This window comes from Acomys russatus, chromosome 23 (genome assembly GCF_903995435.1).
Source record: "Acomys russatus chromosome 23, mAcoRus1.1, whole genome shotgun sequence".
Classification (NCBI taxonomy): Eukaryota; Metazoa; Chordata; class Mammalia; order Rodentia; family Muridae; genus Acomys; species Acomys russatus.
Window position 1 is genome coordinate 36,512,876 of NC_067159.1, and position 27,127 is coordinate 36,540,002.

Sequence of the window (27,127 nt, forward strand, 5' to 3'; positions counted from 1 at the left end):
CAATAGGCCCCCAAGGGAACCTGAACTCCACCTCCCAGCATGCTTTAGTCAGCATGTGACTGCTGCACAAAGGTCTGAAGCGTGTCTTCCGAAGGACTCTGGAGGACTGCGTGGACTGGCTATTCTAAAGTAAGATTTTTTTTTTCTAACAGTTTTAGACAAAACTTTTGGGGAATGAGAGGGGCGTAGCTTTTGCTGCCTTATCCTCCACTTCGCCTATTTGAAGATGAGTCTTCATAGTTAGAATGGGAGTTAGAGATTCTCTTGTGTTTATTTGAGTTTGAAAAATAGGCCAAGGAAAGAATTTTTCCAGTGTCTGTAGTAAGTAAACTGGCTGGTGAAAAGATTTGGAATTCCTGAAAATGCTCGGAGCTTCCCCTAATTTAGAGTTTTACTGCATCATGTAGAGTAGGAAAGCCACCATGGTTAAGAGTGGGCTCACTTTACAATTTCTGGGAATATTCCCACTCATTGTGAAAAAAAAAAAAAATTCATGTTGTCTCGTGAATGCTACCTAACCTCAGGGTTTTGAGCCCTTAATTGTCTAGTTCCAGACAGACCAATCAGAAGGCCAACTGGAGGGAAGTTTTGAAGTAAACACGAAGTTTTGTGTCCTGGTTGCTTCTAGGCTGCATCTTACGGCATGGAGATGGTTAAGGAACACTGTAGCAGGAGCATTCATTGTTTCTCAACCTGTGGGTCGAGACCCCTTGTGGGAGGCGGGGCTGACTGACTCTTTCACAAGAGTCATAAACCACATATCCTGCAAAGCAGATATTTATATTATTATTCATAACAACGGCAAAATTCCGGTTATGGAGTAGCAGCAAAATAATTTTATAGCTGAGGGTCGCCACAACATGAGGAACTGTGTTGAAGGGTCGCAGCGTTAGGAAAGTTGAGAAGCACTATGAATGCTCATCGTCCTAGTGAAGGCGCAGCACAGTAAGTTTCCTATGCCGTAGTCAGGACCAGGCACGGCAGGAACTTCTGCATCCCTTTCTAAAAGCACAAGCTGACTTTCTCTCAACTCCTACCACGCTCTTAGTGAAAAAAAATTTTTCCCTCTGCTTGCCAGTGAAAGCATGCTACATCAGAACAGGGGAGGCACAGTGAGAGCAGCTTCACTGTTGCCCAGCATGAGCACGTGCTTGGAGCACAGCCTTGTGGGTCGTTGGTCGGTCCCAGAAGCCCCTTCTTACTGTGTGTCTGTCTGTGTCACCCTGGATCGCTGAGAGGAGGGCTCTAACAAAAAAAACAAAACAAAACAAAAAACCAAACAAACAAAAAAACACTAACAGGCGTGGCTCTTATTAGAGGAAGTAATGATGGGAGAGAAAATTAAAAGGTGGGGATGAGAGAAGCTTCGGAGCCTGGAGCTGTGTGGGAGCACCCTGAGTGCTGTGCATTGTGGGTGACCTTCAGCAAGGTGGGGCAGGGGGACCTTAAGGAGGCTGCAGAGGCCCGGGGACTGTACATCACTCATCCGCCGCGGTGTGCCCTAGTTTGGTAACAGAGAACAAATATATCCTGGGGTCTATCTCCGAAGTCTGAGCTGCTGTGGGCTCCTATTCCTGCTGGAGATGGAATAACTAGAGAGCGTTCTCTTGAACCCGCGGTTGGAAGGCGTTGCATTGCTAGGACAGCTCAGAAACGCTGGTCAAAGCATAGTCTTTGACTGCTGCCTCACCCTCACAGGTGAGGCACAGCTGTCACCTGTGAGGCACTGCCCATTCTGCACCCCACTTCTCCATCTCTTCTATTTAACCAGCCGCTCTTAGACAACTGCAGCCATCTCCTGTTCCTGCACCTCACTGCCCCTGCCCTGCTCTGTTCTGGTAGAGATAGGTCCTAAAATACCCACGTTTCCCCCTTAATTCCCTCAGGGGCAGCTGTGGCCATGAGTAACTAGCACTGTGGAGTTGGGACCAAATATGCAGGACTGGCAAGAAGCCAGGGGAAGACTGGGTAAGGGCAGGGGGCTACACTATGGGAGGTGGAAAAGCAGAAACAAAACCACCTAACCACATTACCTAACCAAAAAGAGCAGGTAAGGTCAAAAGAAAGGACAACAGGAGGCTGGAGAGAAGGCTCGGTGGTTACCAGCACTGGCTACCCTTCCAAAGGCCCCAGGTTCAATCCCAGCACCCACGCGGCAGCTCACAACTGTCTGTAATTCCAGTTCCAGGGAATCTGACACCCTCACAGGGACATATGTGTAGGCAGAACACCAATGCACGTAAAATAAAAGTAAATAAGTCTCTTAGAAACATTTTAAAAAAGAAATGGGCCAAGTACAAGCCCTCAAGCCAAGGCTGGCCCTAAGATGCTTTATCTTGGGTGAATGAGCAGGGACAATGAGAGGACTCCTCTCCCGGTCTGGTGGCTGCAGCCAACTAAAATTCTCAAATCACTATTCCCCTTTCTGCGGTCTGGCTGCCTTGCACGGTCAATGTAAATAAAATAGAAATTGCTGAAAAATTGCTGCTAACTAAATAGACACGTGAGGCCTCTAATAGTCTTTGTCTTCTGCTGTGTTCGTTCCCTTTTATAAATATTACAAATGTCTGACTTGACACAAGCTAGCTGTCTGAAACAAGGGAACTTCAATTGAGAAAATGCCTTCATAAGATCTGGCTTTAAGGCATTTTCTTAATTAATGATCAATGTGGGAAGGCCCAAACCAATGTGGCTGGTGACCCTGGGTTCTGTAAGAGAGCAGGCTGAGCAAGCCATGGGGAGCAGGCCAGTAAGTACTGTATTTTTCAGACCATAAGGCACACACCCCCCCCACCAAAGTGGGGGGAAATTAAGGTACGCCTTATTGTCCAATTGCTGTTTTTACTGTTTTTCTTGTTTTACTACTCTAAAAACTGGGTGCGTCTTATAGCCCGAAAAATACGGCATCCTCCATGGTCTCTGCATCAGCTCCTGCTTCTGGGTTCCTGCCCTGTTTGAGTTCCTGCCCTGAGTACTTCAGTGATGAACAGCAATATGATAGTGTAAGCCAAATAAACCCTTTCCTCCCCAACTTGCTTTTTGGTCATGGTGTTTCATCAGCAATAGAAACCCTCACTGAGACATGTGTGTTCATGCGTTTCTAATGCATGCTGGAACTTGAACAACTGACCAGCACTGTAGTGGGGTGAACCGTCCTCAGAGCAAATGAGTCAAGAAGCCTCGCTTTATTTTCTCTGCCACTGCCTGGTTCTATGACCTCTGTACGAGTCCAGTGTGCATAGAGAACCCTTCAGGCAAGAATAAGACCAAAACCACAAAATTTGAGCCAAATTTGAAGTAAGCTTGATATTTATTGGGGTGCAACCAAGAGCTGGCCAGCAACTGCCTCCTACGCTGGGTTAAAGAGAACAGCCTGGGTCTGTTTCGAATGACCCTTTTAAAGAGTAAAATCACGAATAGTTGCAAAGCAGGTTTACAGAGGACAATGGAGCAATAAGAAAGTACCGAAAAACCTAAAAAAAAAAAAAAAAAAAAAAAAAAAAAAAAATCAGTCATCATCATGTGGTGACCATGTGATGAAAAATCCAGGTCAGGTTCCAGAAAACAGACTGCAGGATAATGGATCCTGCCTTCAAAATGGAGTCAGGCAGGTTCCTCACGTTCTTCAAAAACAAGGTATAGTCTATGATTTTCCAACCCTTCTGGTCAATGAATCTTAAGGTCTATTATGAAACCTTTTCTTTTCTTTTCTTTTTTCTTTTCTTTTTGTTTGTTTGGTTTGGTTTGGTTTTTGTTGCTTTTGTTTTTGTTTTTTTTTCCCAAGACAGGGTCTCTCTGTTAGCCTTGCCTATCCTGGACTCCCTTTGTAGACCAGGCTGGCCTCGAACTCACAGAGATCCGCCTGCCTCTGCCTCCCAAAGTGCTGGGATTAAAGGCGTGCACCACCATGCCCGGAAACCTTTTCAATAGACAAGGGGCCTGCTACTGAAACTCAGCAAAGGTTTACAGGTAAGGGAACAGATGACCTGGCACAGTGAAGGCTTTTTTTTTTCAGGGCTCACCCTCCGTGAGGAAGTTACAAGACAGAAAGAGAAGGAAGGGCAGAAAGGAGGTAGAAGTGGTTTTGTTTGTGCCCCAGGTGGCCTTTGCTAAAAGTGGCCAAATATAATGGTGAGAAGTGAGGAAAAGAATGTTCTGGTGGATGGGTTAGCACCTCCCCTGTCCAGCAGCCAGCAGAGGGTCTGTAGGGAGATGGAGGTAGACACCAGGAGGAATAGGGGAGAACTAGTGACTTTAGTCCTGGAATGCTGATTGCTGAAGCTTCAGGAAACTGCTAGAACTTTCTAAAATGCCCTGGCTTCTGTTAGCAGTTTTCAGAAGAGTAGTTGAAAAACAGCCCCAAATAGCAAGGACAGACAAAAGCAATGCCGTAAAGCATGAACCAAGCAGGAAAGAAGGGGTAACTCTCCTTTTCTGGCCTCAGCACTAGAGGATGTGCGTCCCTCACCAGTCATCACTGCAGTGGGTTGGGCCGGGCCTCTTCCCCCCTGCGCTCAGGTGTCTGGAGAACCACTCCTGAGCAGCTGAGGGGGGGGGGCTGTTTGGACAGTGGCCCTTCCTCCACGCTCTTAAAGGAGCAAGGTGATGCATTCATTCCTGGTGTTATGTCAGCATTCTGGATTTGCTACGTCGTGAGCCATTAATGGTACATGTCCTTGGACCGCACTGCAGGTTCTACCATGGGCCGACTGGATGGGAAAGTCATTGTCCTGACGGCTGCTGCTCAAGGCATCGGCCAGGCTTCTGCAATAGTAAGTTCATACCTGCTGCTGTTCACTTTGCAAGTCCTGAGATGCGCGGTCTGCTACCAGGGTTGTTTAACTCGCCTTTACTAAGTTCCAATTCTTCTTCCCTTGCTTTGGTTTTCTTATTTTTCTTTCTTTCTGCAGCTTAGAATTGAACCCGGGACCTCAAAACATGTTAAACATACACTCCTGCCGTCCCAGCCGTTTCACTTCTATGTTTATCTTTTATCCCTGTGGTGTCTTTTTCAACTTGTGTGCGTCTGTGGGAAGGTTAACGCATGCACCACGCAGCAAGTGTGAAGGTCGGAAGACAGCTCTGCGGAGTTGTTTCTCTCCTTTCTCTTTGACATGGATTCCAGGGATTGAACTTGGGTCTCTGGGCTTAGATGATGTCTTTATCCACTGAGCCATCTTGCCAGCCCCTGTATCTTAAGTTCAAAAGAAAAGTCACTATTCCTGACAGAGAAGAAGGAAGGAACTCCATGTGCTTATGTGGTATCACATAACCTTTGAGGCTGAGACTCATACCTCTCTGCCGTAACTTATCTTCACCGTAGTAACTGATTTGACTAAGGAGCCCTAGAGGGTGTGTAGCTCTCTGCATAGCTCTCTGCAACTACATCAGCTCAAGATTAAGGCCCAGAGTTATAAAACTCTCATCTCCCCCGCTCCCAGGTGCCTCAGTTTCTCCCTCACTACACCTTTTCCAGACTAAGACTGCACTAGGAATACAATGCAGACTGAGTGAGAAGGCATCAATGAAATTGCTACTGTAGTTTTTGGAGGGAAACTTCCTGTTTTTCTCTTATTAAGTTTTTACTCATTGATCACGAGTGGCACGTGGAGGCCATAGCGGTGGCGGTAGTGGTGGCTGGACAGGTAAAGACACTGTCCTCCTCCAAGCACTGAGACCTATGTTTGAGCCCTGGAAAGAGGAAGGAGAAAATGACTCCACAAAGTTGTCCTCATACCTCCAAATGCATGCCATGGCACACGCCCACACACATGCAAACACATACACAGTAGATAAATAAATGTAAAAAACAAAAAAAAAAAAGTCAAATACAGATAGGGTCTCACCACAGAATGACATTATCTTAGCAACAAAGTTAGAGGTATTAGAGGCCTTGTTTATTTGTTGGTTTGTTGAAACAGGGCCTCCCTATGTAGCTCTGGCTATCCTAAAACTCTCTGTGTAGATCAGGTTGCCCTTAAACTCACAGAGATCCATGTGTCTGTGTTTCTCAAGTGCTGGGATTAAAAGCGTGTGTCAACACACCTAGCCCTGAGTTAGAGTTTTGGGGGTTTGTTTTGTTTTCAATATCTATTTATTTATTTTTATATTATGTACACGAGTGTTTTGCCTACACAACACACACACACACACACACACATGCACGCACGCGCATAAATATACATGTGCCACATGCGTACTATCAGATCTCCTGGAACTAGAGATACAGACAATTTTGAGCTGCCATATGGGTGTTGGGAACCAACCCTAGGTCCTCTGGAAGAGTAGCCAGAGCTTTTAACTACTGAGCCATCTCTCCAACCTCCAGTTAGATGGCTTGTTTGTTTGTTTGTTTGTTTGTTTGTTTTTGAGACAGAGTTTCTCTGTGTAATTCTGGCTGTTCTGGACCTAGCTCTGTAGACCAGACTGGCCTTGAATTTACAGAGATCTGCCTGCCTCTGTCTCCTGAGTGCTGGGATTAAATGCATGCACCACCATCGCCCAGCAAGTTTTGTTTTGTTTTGTTAATACTAGTAAAAGGGCAAAGTAAGATGGAAAATATAATGTACACCATGCTGCTCTGACTGATAAAAATAATAATAATCACAGTGGGGCCAGGGAAAATGAGACTAGGTAGATAGAAATTTCACTTATTTTATAGGAAAAACTCCAAAAATAACATGAAAGGGGGAAAAATTGGTTTTCGTTTTTTGAGAGCAACTTATTCAAGTAAGCAAATGACTGATTTGTACTTTTTTTTTTTTTTTTTTTTTTTCCTGGCAGGCTTTTGCAAAAGAAGGAGCCAAAGTCATAGCCACAGATATCAATGAGTCCAAACTTCAGGAGCTGGAAAATTACCCAGGTGAGCAAACCAGCTGCAGGTTTGAGTCAGCCCAGGATTAGGAAGAAAAGACATCAAGACCAAAAGGAAATTCTAGCTGCTCCCGACACCTGCCTCTTAGCGGCAGGCTCCTCCCTGTCAAATCTGTATCCTGTGACCTACAGAGTACATATAGTCTGTATGGCCAGGAATGTAAGGGGCAAGTGTGAGAAGGCACACACTTAGGGTTTTCTGTTTTACAGTGTGTCAAGGGAGTTTGCTCCCCATCACAAAGTTCTGTGAGAATTAACAGGTGCCAGGTTAATTATTAATGACTGTTTCCCTGCTGCCCAGGACTCCTCTGGAGCAGGCTTGTCCCAAATAATGTGGTATGATCCTCGTGTGTTCTTACAAAACTGTTTGTAGCCCCACTAAAAGCTTAAAGGCAGGGGGAGATTAGTTGGCCTTTTGGCTTTTGTTTGCCTGAAAGAAAGATGGAGAGAGTTCATGAAAAGTGAAATTCATTGATTTCATTGAAAAGTAAAGTCCAGAGATTATTTTTTAATTTTTATTTTATGTGTATGAATAGTTTGCCTGCACCAACTGGGTACACTATCCATTGAGGCCAGAAGAGGGTGACAGGTTAGACTTAACCAGCCCAGGGGTGCTAAGAACCAAACTCAGATAGCCTGGAAAAGCAAACAGTGCTCTTAACTGCTGAACTAGCTCTTTAGATTCTAACAAAGATTATTGTTATTGTTATTATATTTATTTAAGTTTTTTTCAAGAGAGGGTTTCTTGGTGTAGCCCTGGGTGTCCTGGAATTCTCTTTGTAGACAGGCTAGCCTTTGACTCACAGAGATCTGCTGGCCTCTACTTCCCCAAGTGCTAGGATTAAAGGCATGTGCTGCCACGCCCAGCCTAACAGAGATCTTACTGAGGGGGTAGAAGATGATACTTTAAGATTTGTATATCTTGCAGGGCAGTGGTGGTGCACGCCTTTAATCCCAGCACTCGGGAGTCAGAGGCAGGCGGATCACTGTGAGTTCGAGGCCAGCCTGGTCTACAAAGTGAGTCCAGGACAGCCAAGGCTACACAGAGAAACCTTGTCATGAAAAACCAGAAAAAAAAAAAAAAAAAAGATTTGAATATCTTTAGAAGAGGTTTTCTAAGACCTATTTTTTTGTTTTGTTTTGTTTTGTTTTGTTTTTTAATGTGTGTGTAAGCATGTGTATGTGTGAGTGCCCACAGAAGCCAAAAGGGGATGTCTGGTCCCTCAAAGAGAGGTTCATGCATCTGAGAGTCACCTGATGTGGCTGCTGGGACCTGAGTTCCAGTCCTCTAATAGGACCGTAAGTGTTTTTAATCACTGAGCGATGTCTCGAACCTAAGATTCGTGCATTTGGATGACACCTTTGAGATTGCCAAATGCCAGCGGTGGCCGTGAGTCCTGTGCAGCCTGAGTGGAGACTCTGAATTCTTCATACTTCCCACCACGAAGCAGCCGATCTTCACGGTCCCACCTTTCCTGAGCGCTGTGTAAATAACCACCTTTTCCTTTACTCTCCAGGTATTCAAACTCGAGTCCTTGATGTGACAAAGAAAAGACAAATTGATCAGTTTGCCTCAGAAGTTGACAGAATCGATGTTCTCTTTAATGTTGCCGGGTAATTTTAAACTTTTTTATTTTGCTCTGAGAAAGTTTCCTACGATTTTATTAAATTACTATCGATAGGATGAAGGAGTGATTCACTGACAGAACGTGGCACAGTCCTTGAGGAGTCAGGCTAGATATCACACGCCCTTGTACGATTCAGCAAGTGAGACAGCTATGTCATTTACGTGAACTTGGGGCCCACGGGCTGTTAAAGCCAATGAAAGGGGTGGGTGCTGATGTAAAGTCTGCAGCAGTTTCTGATGTTCATTACATAAATGATCTGCTTGTCCCTCTACAAGGGTATATCTGGAGACATAGCAATTGGATTTTTTTTTTTTTTTTTTTTTTTTTTGGTTTTTCGAGACAGGGTCTTTCTTGCAGCTCTGGCTGTCCTGGACTTGCTTTGTAGACCAAGCTGGCCTCGAATTCACAGAGATCCCTGTGTGAGTGCTGGGATTAAAGGCGTGCACCACCATGCCAGCATCCATTCAGTCTTCAGCATTGTGGAAGATGCAGGAGATAGTGTGTGGCTCGTGCTACAGGAAGCTGACTGAGTGACTAACGGGGAGCCCCGTAGTACATGGAACCACTCCCAACCACATCTTATATTTAACTATGAAATCTCAGTCCAGAGGACCAAGGCAGCAAGGATGCCGTGTTCAAGAAACTACCTTGAGCAAGAGTGACTTAGAAAGTGGATTTTAGGATTTTGTTTGTTTTTCTTCATTTGTGTGCTGTGCTAGGGCCAACAGCCACAATGTTATTTCACTACACTGATACGGAGCGACACTGGTTTTCCTTGCAGTTTTGATTTCCCTGTAGAACTTTAGCATGGGCCACCTGAGGGCGCTGTTGCCCTAGAAACAGAAATCAAATGGACCGGCCTTCCTTGTTTCCTATCTGGTTGGTTTGTTTGTTTGTTTTGTGTTGTTGTTGTTGCTGTTTGAGACAGGGCTTCTCTGTATAGCCCTGACTGTCCCAGACATGCTTTGTAGACCAGACTGACCTTGAACTTACAGAGATCCACCTGCCTCTGCCTCCTGACTCCTATCTGGTTTTTTTAATTCTTTTTTAAAATTAATTTATTCATATTACATCTAAATTGTTAGCCCATCCCTTGTATCCTTCCATTCCTTCCTCCCTCCTGCTTCCCCCCAACTCCCCTCCCCTATGTCTGTGACTGAGGGGGACCTCCTCCCCCTGTATATGCTCATAGGGTATCAAGTCTCTTCTTGGTGACCTGTTATCCTTCCTCTGAGCGCCCTATCTGTTTTTAAAAGCACGGATGTTTCCAGTGCACTGTGTGTGAGGGAGAGTGGGCTCTTCAGCATGTATGGAGAGGTCGGAGGACAACTTGTGGGAGTCAGTTCTCTTCTGTTGTGCAGGTTCTGGGGGTCGAACTCCAGTCTTTAGGCTTGGCAGCAAGAGCTATGTCTCCAGCCTGTCTTTTAACTCACTCTGTAGCCTCATACTTAGAGAAATCTGCCTGCCTCTGCCTCCTGAGTGCTGGCCTTAAAGCTGTATGCTGCCACCACCCAGCTTAGAAAATGTTCTTTAGCTCAGTCACAGTCATAGGGGAGGGGAATAGGGGGAAAGCGGGAGGGAGAGAGGAATGGGAGGATACAAGGGATGGGATAACTATTGAGATGTAAAATGAATGAATTAATTTTTTTTTTAAAGTGTAAAAAAAAATAAAATGTTCTTTAATTGCAGGAATGTGGCGGGGGGGGGCGGTTGGCAGGAGGAGGGATGTTTTGTTCTTATAATACTAGGGATTGTCACGGAGCTTGCTAGCAAGTATTTTCCTACTGATTCTTTGTGTTGTTGTTGGTTTGTTTGATTTTGGGTTTTTGTTTTGTTTTGTTTCCCCCTCTGTGTAATCCCTCTTCCAGTTTCGTCCACCATGGAACCATCCTGGATTGTGAGGAAAAAGACTGGGACTTCTCAATGAATCTCAACGTCCGCAGCATGTACCTGATGATCAAGGCGTTCCTTCCCAAAGTAAGAGGCCTGCCCGGCAGCGTAGGCAGCGTAGACAGCGTAGGCAGCGTAGGCAGGCGTCAGCTTTTATACTGGGCGTTATGCGTGTGTATCTGAGTGTGAGCGTAGCTTGCAGGCTAACTAATGTGCTTTGAGCACTTATATCAAGGCAGTTTATAGAGATTAATCCATTTAACCCTCCAGTTCTTACATTTAAGGATTATTTATTATTAAGCATTTTCAATGTGTCAAGCTCCATGCTACGCTGAGGGGACCTAACTGCCCCCTTACCCACCCCCCACCCCCCCACCCCCCCACCCCCATTAGTGGACTTAACAAAGCTCTTTTTTGAAGACAGTTCCCATTGTGGAGGGTGAGGAACTCAATTGACATATACATTCGTCACGGAATATATAACATAAGTTGGCGTGGTTGTGAGGATAACGCAGACACGGAAGCCAGGGTAACAGTGAGGCCCTCTCAGTCTTTACTGGGAAATTGAGGTTCTCAGAGAGAACAAAATGAAGGGATGCGTGTCTAGGGGGATGGCCTGGCTTCTTGCTGCAGGAGCAGAATAGTCCCATGAGGGTAATGATGTGTCATCACAGCCGCTGACTACACAGAGGGCAAACTGAGGCGGGAAGAAAGGATTACAGTCAGTTTATGAAGCCCTGTAGCTCACTGTCTAGGTACTTGTTTTTAAGGGATTTTTATTTTTTATTTTTCACCACAAAGAGTTATGGAGTTTTTTCTTGGTTTTTTTGTTGTTGTTGTTGTTCCTGTTTTTAATTATTCCGTGTGTGTGGATGTTTTACCTGAGTGTCTATCTGTGTACTCCCAGAGGCCGGAAAAGGGCATCAGATCCCCTGGGACTAGAGTTACAGACTGGAAGAGCAACTAGTGCTCTTAACACTGACCCATTTTTCCAGCCCCTTTCTTTTGTTTGAGATACTCTCACTATGTAGCCCTAGCCTGCCTAGGACTTGCTATAGTCCAGGCTGGCTTCAAACTCACAGAGATCTGCTTGCCTCTGTGTCCCCAGTGCTGGGGTTAAAGGTATACACTACCATGCCTAACCTACATTTTACTTTTCTTTTTATTTTATTTACTTTTTGTATGTACTTGGCTTTTTCCAGATAGAGTTTCTCTGTGTGTAGCCCTGGCTGTCCTGGAACTCGCTTTGTACATCAGGCTGGCCTTGAACTCACAGAGATCCGCCTGCCTCTGCCTCCCAAGTGCTGGGATTAAAGGCATGCACCACCAGACCTTGCTTATATTTTACAAACCATTGCGTGCCTTTTATTTTTTTATTTTTTTAACTTTTATTTTATTAATTTATTCATATTACATCTCAATGGTTATCCCATCCCTTGTATCCTCCCATTCTTCCCTCCCTCCCATTTTCCCCTTACTCCCCTCCCCTATGACTGTGACTGAGAGGGACTTCCTCCCCCTGTATATGCTCATAGGGTATCAAGTCTCTTCTTGGTAGCCTGCTATCCTTCCTCTGAGTGCCACCAGGTCTCCCCATCCAGGGGACGTGGTCAAATATGAGTTGTGTGCCTTTTAGAGTGAAGAGCTCTTCTGGGTGCTCTAGAGGAGAGTACATGTAGGAGGTATATAACCCTGACCTGGCATGAGCTTTTAAACCAACAGTAGCGGACAGTGAATGGGACTGATGAATGACACAGCCACCTCAGCTGCAATGAAAGAATAAGTTTTGGTTTTGGTTTTGGTTTTTCAAGACACAGTCTCACTATGTAGCTCTGGCTGTCTTGGAACTCACTATATAGAACAAACTGACCTTGAACTCACAGAGATGCATCTACCTCTGCCTCCCAGGGGCTGGGATTGGTGGCTTGTGCCACTACACCCAGCTTTCAGGTATGGTTTTTAAGTACTTGGTTAGTGCTTAGAAAGGATCTTTGGTCAGCTCACATGATATCGGACTAGCTATCCTTCTAAAGTATGCTTCTGGGCTGGAGGATGGCTCCGAGCTTAAAAGCACTTGGTGCTTGTCCAGAGGACCTGTGTTCAGTGTCCTGTATAACTCCCTCCAACATCTGCAGCCCACAGCACTCGACATCCTCTTCTGGCCTCTGGAGCATCCACACTCATGCAGCATACACTCACAGCAACACTTTCACATAAAGACAAATGAAGTTAACCCTTAAAATGAGTAAATGAATATAAATAAGAATGTTACCTTCTGCCCTCATAGAGTTTATAGATGTTGTGTGGGACCTAACCTTAATGTATGTGTTGAAGACCAGTAGTTTGTATAGGTTGGGGGGGGGGGGACTGAAAAGGTCACAGAAGGCAAAATGGTGGCACACATACCCAGCTCATTTGAAATGGCACAGGTCTGAAACAGAGGGTAAGGGAGTGGGTATTAGGTACAGTGCAGATTGAAGTCAGGCTTGTAAGGAAATATTAGCTTTTAATACACCCAAGCCAGATCATAAGTTCATGATCCTAACAATGATAAAGTACAGTTTTGTTTTCAGAAAAAATAAAGTATCAGTAACTGGGACCAGAAGGTCTGCACACCACTTGTTGCAAGTGGCTTTTACACAGGAGCAGGGACACACTTGAAACTCTGAGCAAAGTCTAGTCTTCTTTTGTTTTCGTTTTTTTTGTTTTTTGAGACAGGGTTTCTCTATGTAGCCTTGGCTGAATGGGACTCAATTTTGTAGACCAGGCTGGCTTCAAACTCACAGCAATCCACCTGCCTCTGCCTCTGCCTCTGCCTCTGCCTCCTGAGTGCTGGGATTAAAGGCTTGGGCCTCCATGTCTGGCACAAAGCCTAGTGTTAGTGGGAAAGATGATGCTGACCATCTTGATGCTGGGTTGGACACCTGCATTTGCATCCCTCGGCATACTCTGAGCCCCAGGCCACATGTCCTAGGAGGTGGCACCTACACCCTCTTATTGTCTCTTCCATCCAAGAATGAGGATGACACATTTCACATCACTTCCAGTCCTAGTCATCCAGGGGTTTTCTGTATCATTAACTATGACACACAATTACCAGGTTAAAATTTTTCCAGGATGTAAAACCAATGCAGACCTGAAAGGTCATTTGGTCAAAATGTAGGAATATTTACAGAAGAACTTTGTTCACAGATAAATACACAGCAAACCATTCCTAGATTGCAAGACCAGTCAAGAGGCAGAGACCAAGTTGAAAATAGTATAAGGAGAGTAATTGCAGAATGCCAGGTCCACTAAAAGAGAAGGTCCATTTCAGCAACAACTTGGGGGTGTCTTTGTTCCTTGAATCTTTTTATTTACTTTTCCCCTTGCTGTGTCTTATCAGGATTGGACACAGAGGGATGCCAAATATTGAGCCTAGTGGCTTAGAATGTCAAGGAGCTCTAGCAATGGGGACAGAAGGCCTGTGTCTGAGTTAGACTAGCTAGATTTAACCAGCGCGGTCCTCCACCTGAGTTTCCTGAAGATCAGTTGTTCGAGACTCATCACCTCACAGTCATCCTGCCGGAAAGTGCTGTTGTACACGGAGCCAGGAGGGACAGTGCACCGTGACAGATGGCATAGAGCTGCCACTGGGAGACAGCCTGGAAACCAGACAAGGAATACAGAAGCAATAGGCAGAACTGAGTGGGCAGTGGGAGTTGTTAGGCATATGACTTCCGTCTTGGAAACCACTGAATTTCAGAAGACTGGAGACAGCCTGTATCATAGCTAGTCTACATACTAAACTGAGGTGTGCATATTATCTAAGTGTTAAATGTATGTTATGTCAGGTAAGAAAAAAACGATAAAGCAGATAAGAAAAAAATTGATTGAATGCTTGGGATTTTGTTTTGTTTTTTTGCATCATTATATGTCATGACCATTCCTCACCCTGTATGATTATTATCCATCCCCTACCCCTTATTATTTTAAGACAGAGTCTTACTACATATCACTGGCTGGCTTAGAACTCACCGTGTAGACCAGGCTGGCCTTGAACTCACAAAGAGTTCCTCTGCCTCCTAAATGAAAGGATTAAAGGGAGGAGGGCAGGAGGCATTACGTATACGACGCCCATATACAAAGGCAACATTGTAGCTAGGGTGGTGATGCACGGCTTTAGTCCCAGCACTCCTGGGAGACAGAGGCAGGCAGATCTCTGTGTTTGAGGAAAGCCTGCTCTACAGAGCTATTTTCAGGACTACGCAGAGAAACCATGTCTCCTCCAAAAAACAGAACAGACAAAGGCACATTTAAGTAAAACATTGCTCTCCCTCTGTGGTGTCACTTGACCTGGCTGGTCGCCTCAGCTTCACCTGTGTGCTGTGAGCCCATGTAGCAGTTTGTCCTATATTCTTTGATCTTGGGTATAATTAGCCCCAAGCATTACTAAGGAAACTAAGAAAAGAAAGTGGATTGTCTCCTGGAGCCCCAGCTCTAGATCCATCAGTCGCGAAAATCATCCAGCACGAGATTTTGTTTTCCAAGTCCTTTACACTGCCAATCAAGATCAGCTTCTGGAAGGAACCATCTTTATTTGATTTTCATGTTGTCACAGACATGCCAGCCATCCTGTTCTCTAGCTGTGTTCTGTCCCAGCAGTTCTCTGAATTCCCTGCTGCTCTCCACTGCCTTTGCTTTCTTTTCTGTGCCTTCCACCTGGCAAGTGATTTCACAGAGAAACTGGTACCCAGCACCGGAAGTCCTATGAACTCCTTGCTCCTTCCCCCCCCCAAACAGCCATGCGTGCCCATACCTTTGTTATCTGGAAACATACATCTGAGTAATGATCAATAACACCTAAATTAAAATTCACAGTAGCACTGTTCATTGTACATGACTTCAGATCTACGACAGGGCCCTGCCATCTGCACTTGAGACTCACACCAAATGGATCACTGTAACTGAAAACTCTCCTAGTGATAATGTCACATTTTAGTGAGGGGATGCTAAAGGACACATTCTTGATTGGCTGTCCTACTGTAGTAGTGCTCTCTCTTGGTGTGGTGCTCCCTTTCTGTGTGATGCTACCTCTCGGTGTGATGACACTCCAGGGTACTGAGCAAGCATCCACATCAGCGCTCTCTAGCTGTGCCCTAAACCTTTCTGCATCTCTGCTTTTCCCATGCTCTCGCGAACCACGGCTTTTTCTTCCCCTGATCTGTCTGGCACCAGAGTAATCTCTGTAATCCCCAAATTGAAGGCGCTGCTTTTCTTCCACCTTACACCCTTCAGTGTTACTGCAGAGCTTTCAGGATCAGGCCCAAGTTCTTTGTGGCAGCCTGGGTCCCACTCTGCAGACTTATTCTTCCCAGGCCCGCATTCCAGCCAGACCCATCTCCTCCTCCCAGGTCCTCCTGGAAACCTTCTACTGTGGCACCTCCTCCTTGACGCAACTTGAGTTTTGCCCTTTAGTCCTATGGCAGACAATCTAGCTTTAACCCTTTAGCTCCTCCTCAGTAGCTCCCTCTGGAATACCCTCAGCCCTGGAGAGTTCCATCCTATTCCATCGTCTTCTCCGCTCTCTGCAAGTCTCCACTATTGCTAGCTTCTAGTTACGTCAGCCACTCCAATCAGACTAGTCGTCTGTCTGCTGTAAGCAGGGACTACATCCTTTGTCTTTCCGTTTCCTGGATATTGCACAGTCCCTGAGCTTAGAAGCTCTTCAGTGCATTCATGGCGAATAAAGCATTGTCTGCTCACATCTGGAACACACTGATGTTTGTTCACGACCTTGTAGCTCAGGGTTCATTCTTGGTCTTGCTGATAACAGTGTTATACCCACAGGAGGTGGTAGCATGCCTTAGAAATGCCAGTGGGTGTTTAGACATGCCGCTAGCTCCCCGTAATGCATGGGCAAAGATCGCCGGTTCACGTGTAAGACTTGTCTCATAAAGATTAGAGCTAATAACTAATAAGATAATCAAATTGAGCCTGACCTGGTAGTACATGCTTGTTGAGGATCTTGAATGTAATGCCAACCTAGGCTACAATGTAAGAGCCTGTCTCCAAAAAGAAAATGAAAACCAAAAAGGGGTCTATTTGGCTAGGACTCGATGCAAATGTGTCAGTGAATAAGTGTTTCAACCTGCAGAGTGGAGATGTTTCCACCTTGTCTTGCAGATGCTTGCTCAGAAATCAGGCAACATCATCAACATGTCTTCCGTGGCCTCCAGCATCAAAGGTAGTATTGCCTCAAAGTGGGGGTGGAGGGGATGAGTACACACACACACACACACACACACACACACACACACACACACACACACACACATTAAAGAAACACATTCATAAAATGCATATGACAATTCAAAATGGCTTTTAAAAAAATAATCCTAAGTGGCTTTTGTCATCTGGTCTGTTGTTACAGATATGCCACTTATCAGAATAAATTTTAAAAACTACTGCCTTTGCCTTTCCTTTTATTCCTCCTGTATGCATAGAAGTGAAAATTGAGTTAGGAGAAGAAAAGATTCATCACTGAAGTAATCCAAAATGATATATTGAGTACAAACCAGCTGGATACCTTTTAGGACCAAAATGGGAGTGGGGAGAAGAAAAGGAGGAGGAGGAAGAAGAATTCACAATACACAGAGGGACAAATTCTGACTTGTGCTTCTTGTGGACAGTGTCTCAGGTAGCCCCTGGCCTCCAGTTCCCTAGGTAGCCAAGGCTGGCTTAAACTCCTCCTGATCTTCACACATCCATTTTTGAAGTGCTAGGTTATAGCTGTGCACTGCCAGACTCAGCTTCAGATTCTGGGTTCTGCAGTATAGCAGAGGTGTGTACACCTGTAATCCCAGCACTCAGAGAGGCAAAGGCAGGCAGATCTCTGTGAGTTCAAGGCCAGCCTGGTCTACAAAGAGTCCAGGACAGCCAAGGCTACATAGAGAAACTCTGTCTTGAAAAACAAAAATCAAACAAAAAACCAAAGTGTACCATACACAGGAGGTCCCTGTGCTTGAGAGTTTGAGGTTGCAGCACAGACAGAGAATCTGTACCCAAAAGAGAAGTCAAGGCAAAGGGCTAGAACGAAATGGAGAGAGTGTCACAGCTTGGCATTGATGGGTTCACAAGTTTAAAATGAAATCAGTGCTGAGACAGCATTCTTTCTCTTATAAATATATGAGACGTCCGTGCATGGAACATAAGTGAGGTAGGCATTTTCTATCTTCACTTATGAAGATTCTAAAAAGGAATGAAGGTTTCCTATTGGTTGTACCCAGTGATTGCTACAAAGTAAGTGCAGCATCTCAACACCAGAGTCTTAGGTTCTGTCTACATGGGTAGCATTTTCTGCCAGAAACCATTTCGGTCCCTATTAAAGAAGACTCGAGGTCAGTCATTCTTTCAGGGGAAAGCTGATTTCAAAAATATTTCTCTTTTCATTAAAAATAAACAAGTAAAAGGGGGAGCTGGGGGGAAACTCGCATGTGTTCGTTTCTAAAAGAAACAATGTCCCTAATTCCTTCACACCCAGGGGTGGAAAACAGATGCGTCTACAGTGCAACCAAGGCAGCTGTGATCGGTCTCACTAAGTCTGTGGCGGCCGACTTCATCCAGCAGGGCATCAGGTGCAACTGTGTGTGCCCAGGTGAGCCAGGTGTAGGAGGGCTGTGAACTGGGCCTTTCTTCCATCCGTTTTAGCACCGTATGTAGCATCTTCATCAGCTTGTATAGCACATGTTCAACTGCTCTCCACCACTGAGAGACAGTTCAGCTAAAGGTCTGGCCTTGATAGGCATAGCTTTGAGTGGACAGATGCCAAGTCAAGAAGCCTTGGTGTGAAGGGCTTAGAATCCAGCAATGTTTTGGGGACAGTTTAGACTCTTGTGACTGAGACACAAAACATGCCAGAACCTGCTCTTTTAAGAGCAGACCACGGTGACCTTATCAGTGGAGAGTTGAAAAGTAGAGCATCCCCGTGGGACAGCAGAGAGAGGGAGCTTCTTGGAGCACAGAGATCTACCCGACTTCGATGACTCCTAAATCAAAAGGATGCTGTGGCCTGTTTCATAAGTAAAGCTTACTGGAGACACTCCCACATGGGTGGCTTATGCATTCTTGCTTCAAAGGTGGAGTGGAGAGGTGGCAACAAGTCACGTGACCCTCAGAGAAAAAAAAATATTTGCTGCCATTATGGAAAAAGTGTTACCAGCCTCCTAGGAAGAAGCACAAAAAACTGCTTTGCTTTTTATTTGTTGTTTGTTTGTTTTGTTTTGTTTTCTGGCTGCCTGGAGCTCACTATGTGAACCAGGCTGGTCCTTATCTCACAGGGATCAGCTTGTTTCTGTCCCCTTGGCCAGCAGCACCACTTTTCTTAGTGGCTGCCGATGTGACATGGTTTCTAGGTAGCTGTGGGTACACTTCTTTCTGGTTCTACCAACCTAAAATAAATACAGACAAATGAGCAAGGATGATTAGCGTCTTCTGAAAAGAAATATTGTATATCCAGGGCTAAGGTTTTCTTTTTTGCTTTTTTTTTTTTCTTTTTCTTCTTCTTCTTCTTCTTCTTCTTCTTCTTCTTCTTCTTCTTCTTTTTCTTTTTCTTTTTCTTCTTTCTTTGTGTAGCCTTGGCTGTCCTGGAACTCACTCTGCAGGCCAGGCTGGCCTTGAACTCAGGGATCTATTTACCTCTGCCTCCTGAGTGCCAGTTAAAGGTGTACACCACCACTGCCTGACTCTACTAAGGTTTCCAATAGTCCACAGCCAGAGTTGGGGTGGCCTGCCTGACGGGCATGCCTGAGGGGTTGTATTGGTAGGAAATCTGTGTATCGTTTTGGAAGTCCCACAGATGATTCTATGTGATTTTCAGGCTGGGAACCACGTACTTACGCAGGAAAAACTATTAAATATCCATCCTGCCTGAATTGCAGAGACTTAGATAGCCTGTGCCATTTTTCTTTGGGAGGAAATGCAGCCACAAGTCACACTGAGAAAAAGGACACATACTTGACACTTGATCTTGATGGCACTGACCATCAGGGGGGAAAAAATGGCAAAAGATCTTTTTTAAAATGTGGTTGTTTGCACAGCTAGGATTTTCACAGGGTTTGGAAATTGTGTTCTGGATCTCTGGAACAAGGAACTGCCTGTGGTTTACAGAGGCCGTCCCGGAAGCAAAGGGAGAATGAGTGTGTCTGGGTTAGTGCCAATGGTTGTGAGTCACCAGATCCAGCCAGACGTGCAGACACGGCACAGGAGACACCAAGACATGGGCTTGCACTAGTTTTCACTTAATATTCATCCGTGCCAGCCTCATATAAAATACAATTCACAGCTATGTGAAACAGCGCTTCCAGCTACAGGAGTTTGAGGATGGCTAAGCTTCAGGTGAGCGCTGCCTGTAAAAGTCTGGACTTAGGTTGTCTCTCCCTGCAGTAATGTGGAGATCCAAACTGGTGCTGATGGGGTGAATGGCCCGGCTGATGTGAGAGCTCTGCCTGTGTGTGGTAGGGTGTGATGGAGAACCTAAGCAGGAAGTTCTACACAGGAGTCAGGGTCTAACACGGAAGAATCTCCGTCTCTCCAGAAAAATGGCAAATGAAATAGAAATTAAGGAACACTTTCAGATCTGGGCGGTGGTGGCACACACCTTTAGTCCCAGCACTCGGGAGGCAAAGGCAGGTGGATCTCTGTGAGTTTGAGGCCAGCCTGGTCTACAAAGTGGGTCCTAGACAGGCAAGGCTACACAGAGAAACCCTGTATAAAAAAAAAAGAAAGAAAGAAAGAAAGAAAGAAAGAAAGAAAGAAAAAGGAAGCACCTTCAGAACTGAGATCAAATCTGTGCATGGCCTTCTCAGTTGTGTGGTCTAGAGACAAAGAGAAGATGCATTAAGATGGTTCTACCACAGAGGAACAAGTGAGTTCCCAAAGCACCCTTACTCTGAAAACAAAACAAAAAACAGTATACTACATAAAATTCACAGATTATGTGAATTAGGAAAAAAAAAGTCCAGACAACTGTATCAGCTCAGGTATTAAGTGAGTTTTAAATTTTTAATTTTTTTCATTTTTCCATTTTAAGAAAAACAAATTATGTTTTCATTAGACCTTTGGAAATGTGTATTTGAAACCAACCAAGGCATGCAGACAGGCTAAGTCCATGGCAACCATGACATTGAGCCCAGGCTCCCTGTTGCTGACTTCACGGCAGAAAGAAGGGTTTGAAATCATTAAGGCAAACTGGTGATGTCACGTTTGCTGTTTCTGCTTCTCATGACTCCTGTGGGGCCTAGCTGGGATAACACGTAAAGATGTTTACAAATCTATAAATCATCAAATAAACATAGCATGACTGCATGTCACTGGAAAAGCCTGTTAATTCATCCAGAGTCCCAAGCTGGTGTTGCAGAGAATTACTGTATGCCTTTAAATCTTGATGTCATCACTAAAGTTTAACTCTTAGCAGTCAGGCAGGTAGAACTCTGTTTTTGTTGTTGGTTTTGTTTTTGTTTTTTAATACCCTTAGGTAACCTGGGGCAGGGCAGACATTAATCCTCTAAACTATTTCCCATAGTGTGGCAGGCATGGGATTCCTGCCTCAATCCCATGCCATCTGCTTCTAATAATTTCTATCAAGCTACCTCCCATCCATAATCCCAAATATTTATCAATGTCCTTCATCTGGGCCAAATCTCCATTCAAGCCAGCCATGTACTTCTCTTCCACCTAACCCATGGCGGCCTTCTTCTCTTCTCCTCAGGTCTCTCTCTCTTTCTTCTTCCCAGGATTCCTCTCTCTAATCCCGGGAACCTTAGCCACATCTGTCTCATCCACCCTACCCAGGTGATGGCTGTTTATTGGTCAAAAGGTGGCTCACCGAGACAGCAAGCAGTAATTAGCATCAAAATACATCAGACGCTCCTCCCCCAACAGAACTCAGGGTGTCATTTAAGTAGAAGGACAAAGAAAGATTTCACTACTTGTTTTTTTTTTTTTTTTTTTGGTTTTGGTTTTGGTTTCTCAAGACAGGTTTCTCTGGGTCACCCTGGCTGTCCTGGACTGGCTCTGTAGACCAGGCTGGCCTCGAACTCACAGAGATTCTCCTGCCTCTGCCTCCCTAAAGCCGTGTCCTGCCACACTCAGCTTAAGCTAACCATTGGCCCTTGTTTATTATGTGGAAAGGAGGTTTAAGGTTTAATGCTCCTTTCAGTTGAAGTAACCACAGTGACTGGTTTCTTTTGGTTTAGGAACGGTTGACACCCCATCTCTGCAAGAAAGGATACAATCCAGAGACGATCCCAAAGAGGTATATACACCCAGAAGTTTGAATGTGTGCCAACTTTTGGGGAAAAGTAAACAATAAAAATAAATGCCCTGTTCTTTAGAGCAGATAGATTCATAGAGACAGAAAGTAAGGAAGTGGCTGCCAAGGCCTCGGGGGAGGGAAAGTCACTGCTGATCAGATGGGATTGTCAGCCTGCAGAAGAACAGAGCCTGTGCTAGTGGCCCTCGGCATTCATGCACTTGTTACCCAAGAGTTGTGCGCTTAAAATGGCTGAGATATGGCTTTGTATACTTTATTGTTGCTTTTCTGAGAAAAAGAGTCTTATGTAGCCTAGATTGGCTGTGACTTGTATTCCTCCTTCTGTAGCCCTCCCCGGGCTGGTTGTTACACTCACGTACCAGCATTGACCTCAGCTGGCATTCCTACTGGTTTTCTTTTTTTTTGTTCTTGGGTTTCCCAGACAGTGTAGCCCTGGCTGTCCTGGACTCACTCTGTAGGCTAGACTAGCTTCAAACTCACAGAGATCTACCTGCCTCTGCCTCCCCAAATTCTGGGATTAAAGATGTGCACCAATGCCAACACTGCTGCCAACGCCAACGCTGCCGCCCCCCACCCCCACCCTTCCACCACGCCCAGCCACAGTGGCTTTATCATAGCATCTGTGGGGTTCAGTCAGTGTATGGTTACTAGTTTCGGTGACGTAGGTGGAGAATTCTCAGGAACCTCAGCAGATGGCTCTAAGCCCCTTGATGGTGTTGTTGGGCCACACCTGTGCAGTCTACATCTCTGACATGGAACTGTCTCTGGTCACAGGCACTGAAAGCTTTCCTAAACAGACAAAAGACGGGGAGGTTTGCTTCGGCAGAGGAAGTGGCCCTGCTCTGCGTGTACTTGGCCTCGGATGAGGTGAGCTCTTTCCCCTTGTAGTTCTGACACCCTGGGCTACCATTTGCTCAACTCTCCTCACATTTTTTGTGAGTCTATGACATATATTGCTAAAGGGCTTTGTTTACATGACAGGAATAAGTTCTGATTTCATTTGCTCAAAGAAAAGCCGCCTTTATCTGTGACAAAGCACAGATGAGAAAAATGGGGGGGGGGGGGGGATTAAAGTGCTCCACTTTCTGAAATGTTTGCTTTTTAAAATTACAGCTATGGACATACAGATTAAATATAACTCCCTCCCCCAACACACACACCCTCCCGCCCCCGAGCTGGCAAGGTGCCTCATGGTAAAGACCCTTTACTGCCAAGCCTGATAACATAAGTTCCCGGCACCCACATAGTGAATGGAGAGAACGGGCTCCCAAACATCGTCTTTTGACCTGCACTGGAGTGCCATGCACTCATGCGCATGTACACACATATAATAAATAAAATACAATTGAAAAAAACCAAAACCTCTTTGGTTGTGAGAGATGAAGGAACAGGTTTTCCAGCTTTAATTGAGACCTGTTAGGAAGAGTTTTAACTATGACTTTTCTTATTGTCATCATTTGTAGAAATACCTTATTCAGTCTCTTGGACTTTACACTTATTTGATAACCAATTTCTTTCCCAGTGACTAGGGTGAACTCAAAGACTGATAAAGCAAAAAAAGCAAAAAAAAAAAAAAAAAACCTCTTATAAGATGCAGAGTGTAAAAGCATCCTCTTCTGTTTTGAACCCACAACAGACAAAAGCAACAAATGCCCCAGCGTTTAACTTGGTGAACCAATGCGTTCTACTAGGGTTATTAACTGGAGTGTGAGCGAATGGTTACTTACAAGAGCAGGCATGACTCAAACGCAGAGGCATCACCACAAAACCCACCTTAGCATGGGTGCTCTCCTTCAGCGCTGTCTACTTCTACAAAGCTGGGACAGAGCCTCTGAGAATCCTGCCTGCTTTAGCTTCTCCAAGTGTGTGAACTTAGTTTACCTCTGGAGTTCCATGAGCCTCCACCGCCTCCAGGAGTGTGTGTGTGTCTGGGCGGGGGGTGGGGGCAGGGGGGGGCAGGGGGCGTTGTTACTTACCTCTTACCTCCTCATCACAGTAACATGGTGCAGCCCACATAGTCGGCGATAGAGGTTGACATAAAGATTCGACCGGTTTAGTTACCACTTCTCAAGACTCTTAGCAGCAGTTGCTAGGAGCTGGGGAGTTGCTAGGTAACTTACTACTGAAGTAAGCACTCTTGTCAGTTTTCATGTATTTAGCTTGAAAAAATTGAACTCATACTGTGATGTCTTCCCTTCTGCCTCTTTCAAGATTCCAGGTTTAGATTAATGTCAAAGGAAGGGTACAAATATGAACCTAGAAACTTAGGAAAGAAGGGAGCAGCCAGGTGTGGTGGTGCACACCTATAATACTAGCACTTGGGAGGCAGAGGCTGGTGGATCTCTGTGAATTCAAGGCCAGCCTGGTCTACAAAGTGAGCCCAGAACGGCCAAGGCTTCACAGAGAAACCCTGTCTTGAAAAACAAAAACAACAACAACAAAAGAAAATTAAGAAAAAAGAAAAGAAGAAACCATAATTCCAAAATTCTCGCTATAAATTCTTTTGCTAGAGTGGGGCTTTATGAGCGCCTCCCCCTCCCGTTATCCATGGTGGAGTGTTAATAGTTTCAGTCCTGAGCAGGTAGCCACAGCTGAGGTGAATTCATGAGTTCAAGGACCTTGTCATATGCAGATGACAAGCTAAAATATTTGTAAACTTTCACCACAACTCCAGAATTAGTTCTCTGTAGAATGGTAGTGTTTATAAACATAAACCATTAATTAATGTTAAACCCTTTACTGTTAAACAGAACTGGGCATCTGAATCTAGTGTGGACTATCATTGCCTACATGAATTTTAAAAGCACATTTTGTGCACATCTGTGAATTGGTCAATTAATAAGCACTGTGTTCCCGATCGTGAACATGGCCATTTAGTGACTGACATGTTTTTAAAAAATGTATTGTTGTTCAGTGAGTTAGCTTTGAATGGTTCTGAGTCTCAAAATAAAAATGTGCTGCCTTAGCATGTACTTTATGTCACCTATTCTTAATTTTGTGACCCTGAAGCCAAGCATCTAACAGACCGTACACAGAATGTGCTATGCTCATATGCCAGCCACAGGGCATGTGCTCCTGGTCATAAGATGCTCAGCCGGTCCAAATCATCCAAACTAACTAACTTCCTTCATTCCTTTCTTTTTTTTTTTTTTTTTTTTTCCTAATTTCAGTTAAGGTTTCTTGTTAGCATGACAGTCAAAAGTTTTGTTAGCCCAGCCATAAGAAATGTTCAAAATAAACCCTGGGGCCAGAGTGATGGATTAACTGTCGTATCTCCTGTGCTTGCCATTGCAGTCGGCCTATGTAACAGGCAACCCTGTCATCATAGATGGAGGCTGGAGCCTGTGACAACAGACACTCCCCGCCGGAAGGCAGGCCCTTCCTACCCACAGAGGAAAGCCAACTGACTGAGTGATCACCTCTCCTACAACAGCATTCATGAAAACAAGCCCCTTCTAATGATCTTCCCTAAGAGTGTGACTCTTTAAGTAGACCTTTTTCTTGTTTCTTCTAAAACAATGCTAAATAAATCAAATAAAATGTGTTGATCTTGTGGCAAAGGGGTGGTTGTTAAAATAAGCAAATAATTGTATGTCTTACTGGGATAGCAGATAAGTATTACAAAAGACTATGGCTTTTTTTTTTTTTAATGGACATTTGCTTCTCAGTGTAAAGGCTAAAAGGCGGGGTCGGTGTACAGAGACACCGAGTGTAGTGGGGGTCCTTTTCCAGTGTGCCGAGGGTCACATTGCTGTGTCCTCACTTCCGAAAAGCAGAGAAAAAGAATACAGGCCGGTTCGGCTCTTGTGTAAGGCATTCCTCCCAAATGGGAGAGACCTCTCGTTACCTAATTACTTCCCAGAGCCTTACCTCAGACCAGCATCACTCTGGGGGTCCAGGCTTTAACATAGGAATGGTGGGAGGCCACCTTAGTTTATAGCCACAAATACAAAAAAAATACAAAAAAGTTAGCTTGAAAAACTGAATGTTTTTGTAAAGTTCTGCATTGTTTCCTACATTGATACTAACTTGAAATTTTTACACAATCAAAAATGCACACACCACAGAAAAAGATAAAGAACAATCGGCTTTAATGACACAGCGGAGGAACTCAGATTCATAACCACATTTTAGTCCTGGTACATAAAAGAAAAGTGACCAAGTGTTTACCACATAGTAAGTGCTATTTTCTTTGTCTAGACATTTGCTTATTAAAATCAGCAATTATATCCAATACGGGACTAAGAATATATAATTAACAGGCAATGCGGTCAATTTGAGAAGATTTTTGTAGATTACTTCAGAGATGTTTTTCATGGTTTCCAGGATAACAAGTGAAGAGCACGTGGATTTGAAAATAGGCTCTGAATAAATATAAGTAAGTCCCTAATAGGAAGCAAGTGAAATTAAAGTAAATTATCCTGGCAGTTTGTGTTTATGAGTGGTAACTCCATAGCATTGTTTACAAGCAGTTTCTTTCCACTTTAAGGTCATGTGTGCAAGCTTTTTTTTTTTTTTTACCTCAAAAGACCATACTGAAGCCAGCAAGCACCTCACTCACTGCCTTTTCTCAAAGAGACTTAGTTATCCAGGATAGTTGTGGGGCCCACATGAAGGGGTAACATCCCATGGATGCTGATGGTGCAGTAGGCGAATTTGAGTTGAAATCCCCAACAAAGGCTACTTGGAGTAGCTCTGCCAACAACTCCAACAATAAGGTCAGTAGGACTCCGGTCTACAAGCAGGTGGCAGACAGACTTGAGATCTAGACCCAGCGACCTGTCATTTGGTGGTCTACTCTTTGTTTATGGAGTCAGAGTCTCACCACGTAGCTCTCCCTGGCTTTGATAGCATCATTCTTCTGTCCTGGGGGTTTGTGAACTGCATACTGTCTCCACCCCACAGGACTTTTTGGAATTAGGGATTTGGACTAACTGGCTTGTCTTTCTTCTTTTCTCTCTCTCTCTCTCTCTTTTTTTAGCATGATAAAAAATGCTGTAACTTCTTATCCAGTGAATGAATGGAACACTGGAGTTGTTAGGAAAAGTATCAGCTCAGGCCCCCCAAGATCAAGTTCTCAGCACAAAGGAGATTTATTGTCCCCAGAGTGACAGAGCACAGGAAATAAGAGGCAAAGACAGGAGATAGAGGATGAGGGAAGTGGGAAAGGGATATTTGGCCCAGAGGGTGACAGAAGACTGCCTCTGGGAGAAGAGACAGACATGTGCTACAGAAAATGGCAGTTTATAAAGGCACAAGGGGAAACCTGTATTAGGATGAGACGTTTACCTTTAATTCAGCATGTTAAGTAGGTGAGCCAAAGGGGTTGCTGGACTTCACTACTTTGATAGCTGAACCTTGGCAGTCAGCTTCGGGAGGAGGAAGTGGCCAAATCTGGGAACAGTCAGTCCTTGGTGACTAGCTT

General features: G+C 44.7%; 1 protein-coding gene across 2 annotated transcripts; it reads left to right on the forward strand.

Annotated features, from left to right (window-relative positions):
* On the forward strand, window positions 1–25,256 carry Bdh2 (3-hydroxybutyrate dehydrogenase 2). 2 transcript variants are annotated; one of them, XM_051165679.1, is made up of 10 exons: window positions 1–129; window positions 4,693–4,772; window positions 6,784–6,862; window positions 8,391–8,487; window positions 10,370–10,478; window positions 16,557–16,617; window positions 17,914–18,027; window positions 21,626–21,684; window positions 22,477–22,569; window positions 24,997–25,256. In XM_051165679.1, the coding sequence occupies exons 2-10, from the start codon at window positions 4,701–4,703 to the stop codon at window positions 25,048–25,050; spliced, it is 738 nt and encodes a 245-aa protein (XP_051021636.1). In that variant the 5' UTR covers window positions 1–129; window positions 4,693–4,700; the 3' UTR covers window positions 25,051–25,256. The 2 variants fall into 2 exon arrangements, with proteins under 2 accessions (XP_051021636.1, XP_051021635.1); XM_051165678.1 differs by lacking the exon at window positions 1–129 and having other exon boundaries at window positions 4,671–4,772.
* Window positions 25,257–27,127: the final 1,871 nt, after the last annotated feature.

Bases quoted from the DNA above. Each gene is read 5' to 3' on its own strand.
- Bdh2 (XM_051165678.1), top strand. From the start codon at position 4,671: ATGTCCTTGGACCGCACTGCAGGTTCTACCATGGGCCGACTGGATGGG. The intron at 6,863-8,390 runs GTGAGCAAACCA...TTTACTCTCCAG, and splicing joins GGAGCTGGAAAATTACCCAG to GTATTCAAACTCGAGTCCTT. The intron at 18,028-21,625 runs GTGAGCCAGGTG...CTTTTGGTTTAG, and splicing joins GTGCAACTGTGTGTGCCCAG to GAACGGTTGACACCCCATCT.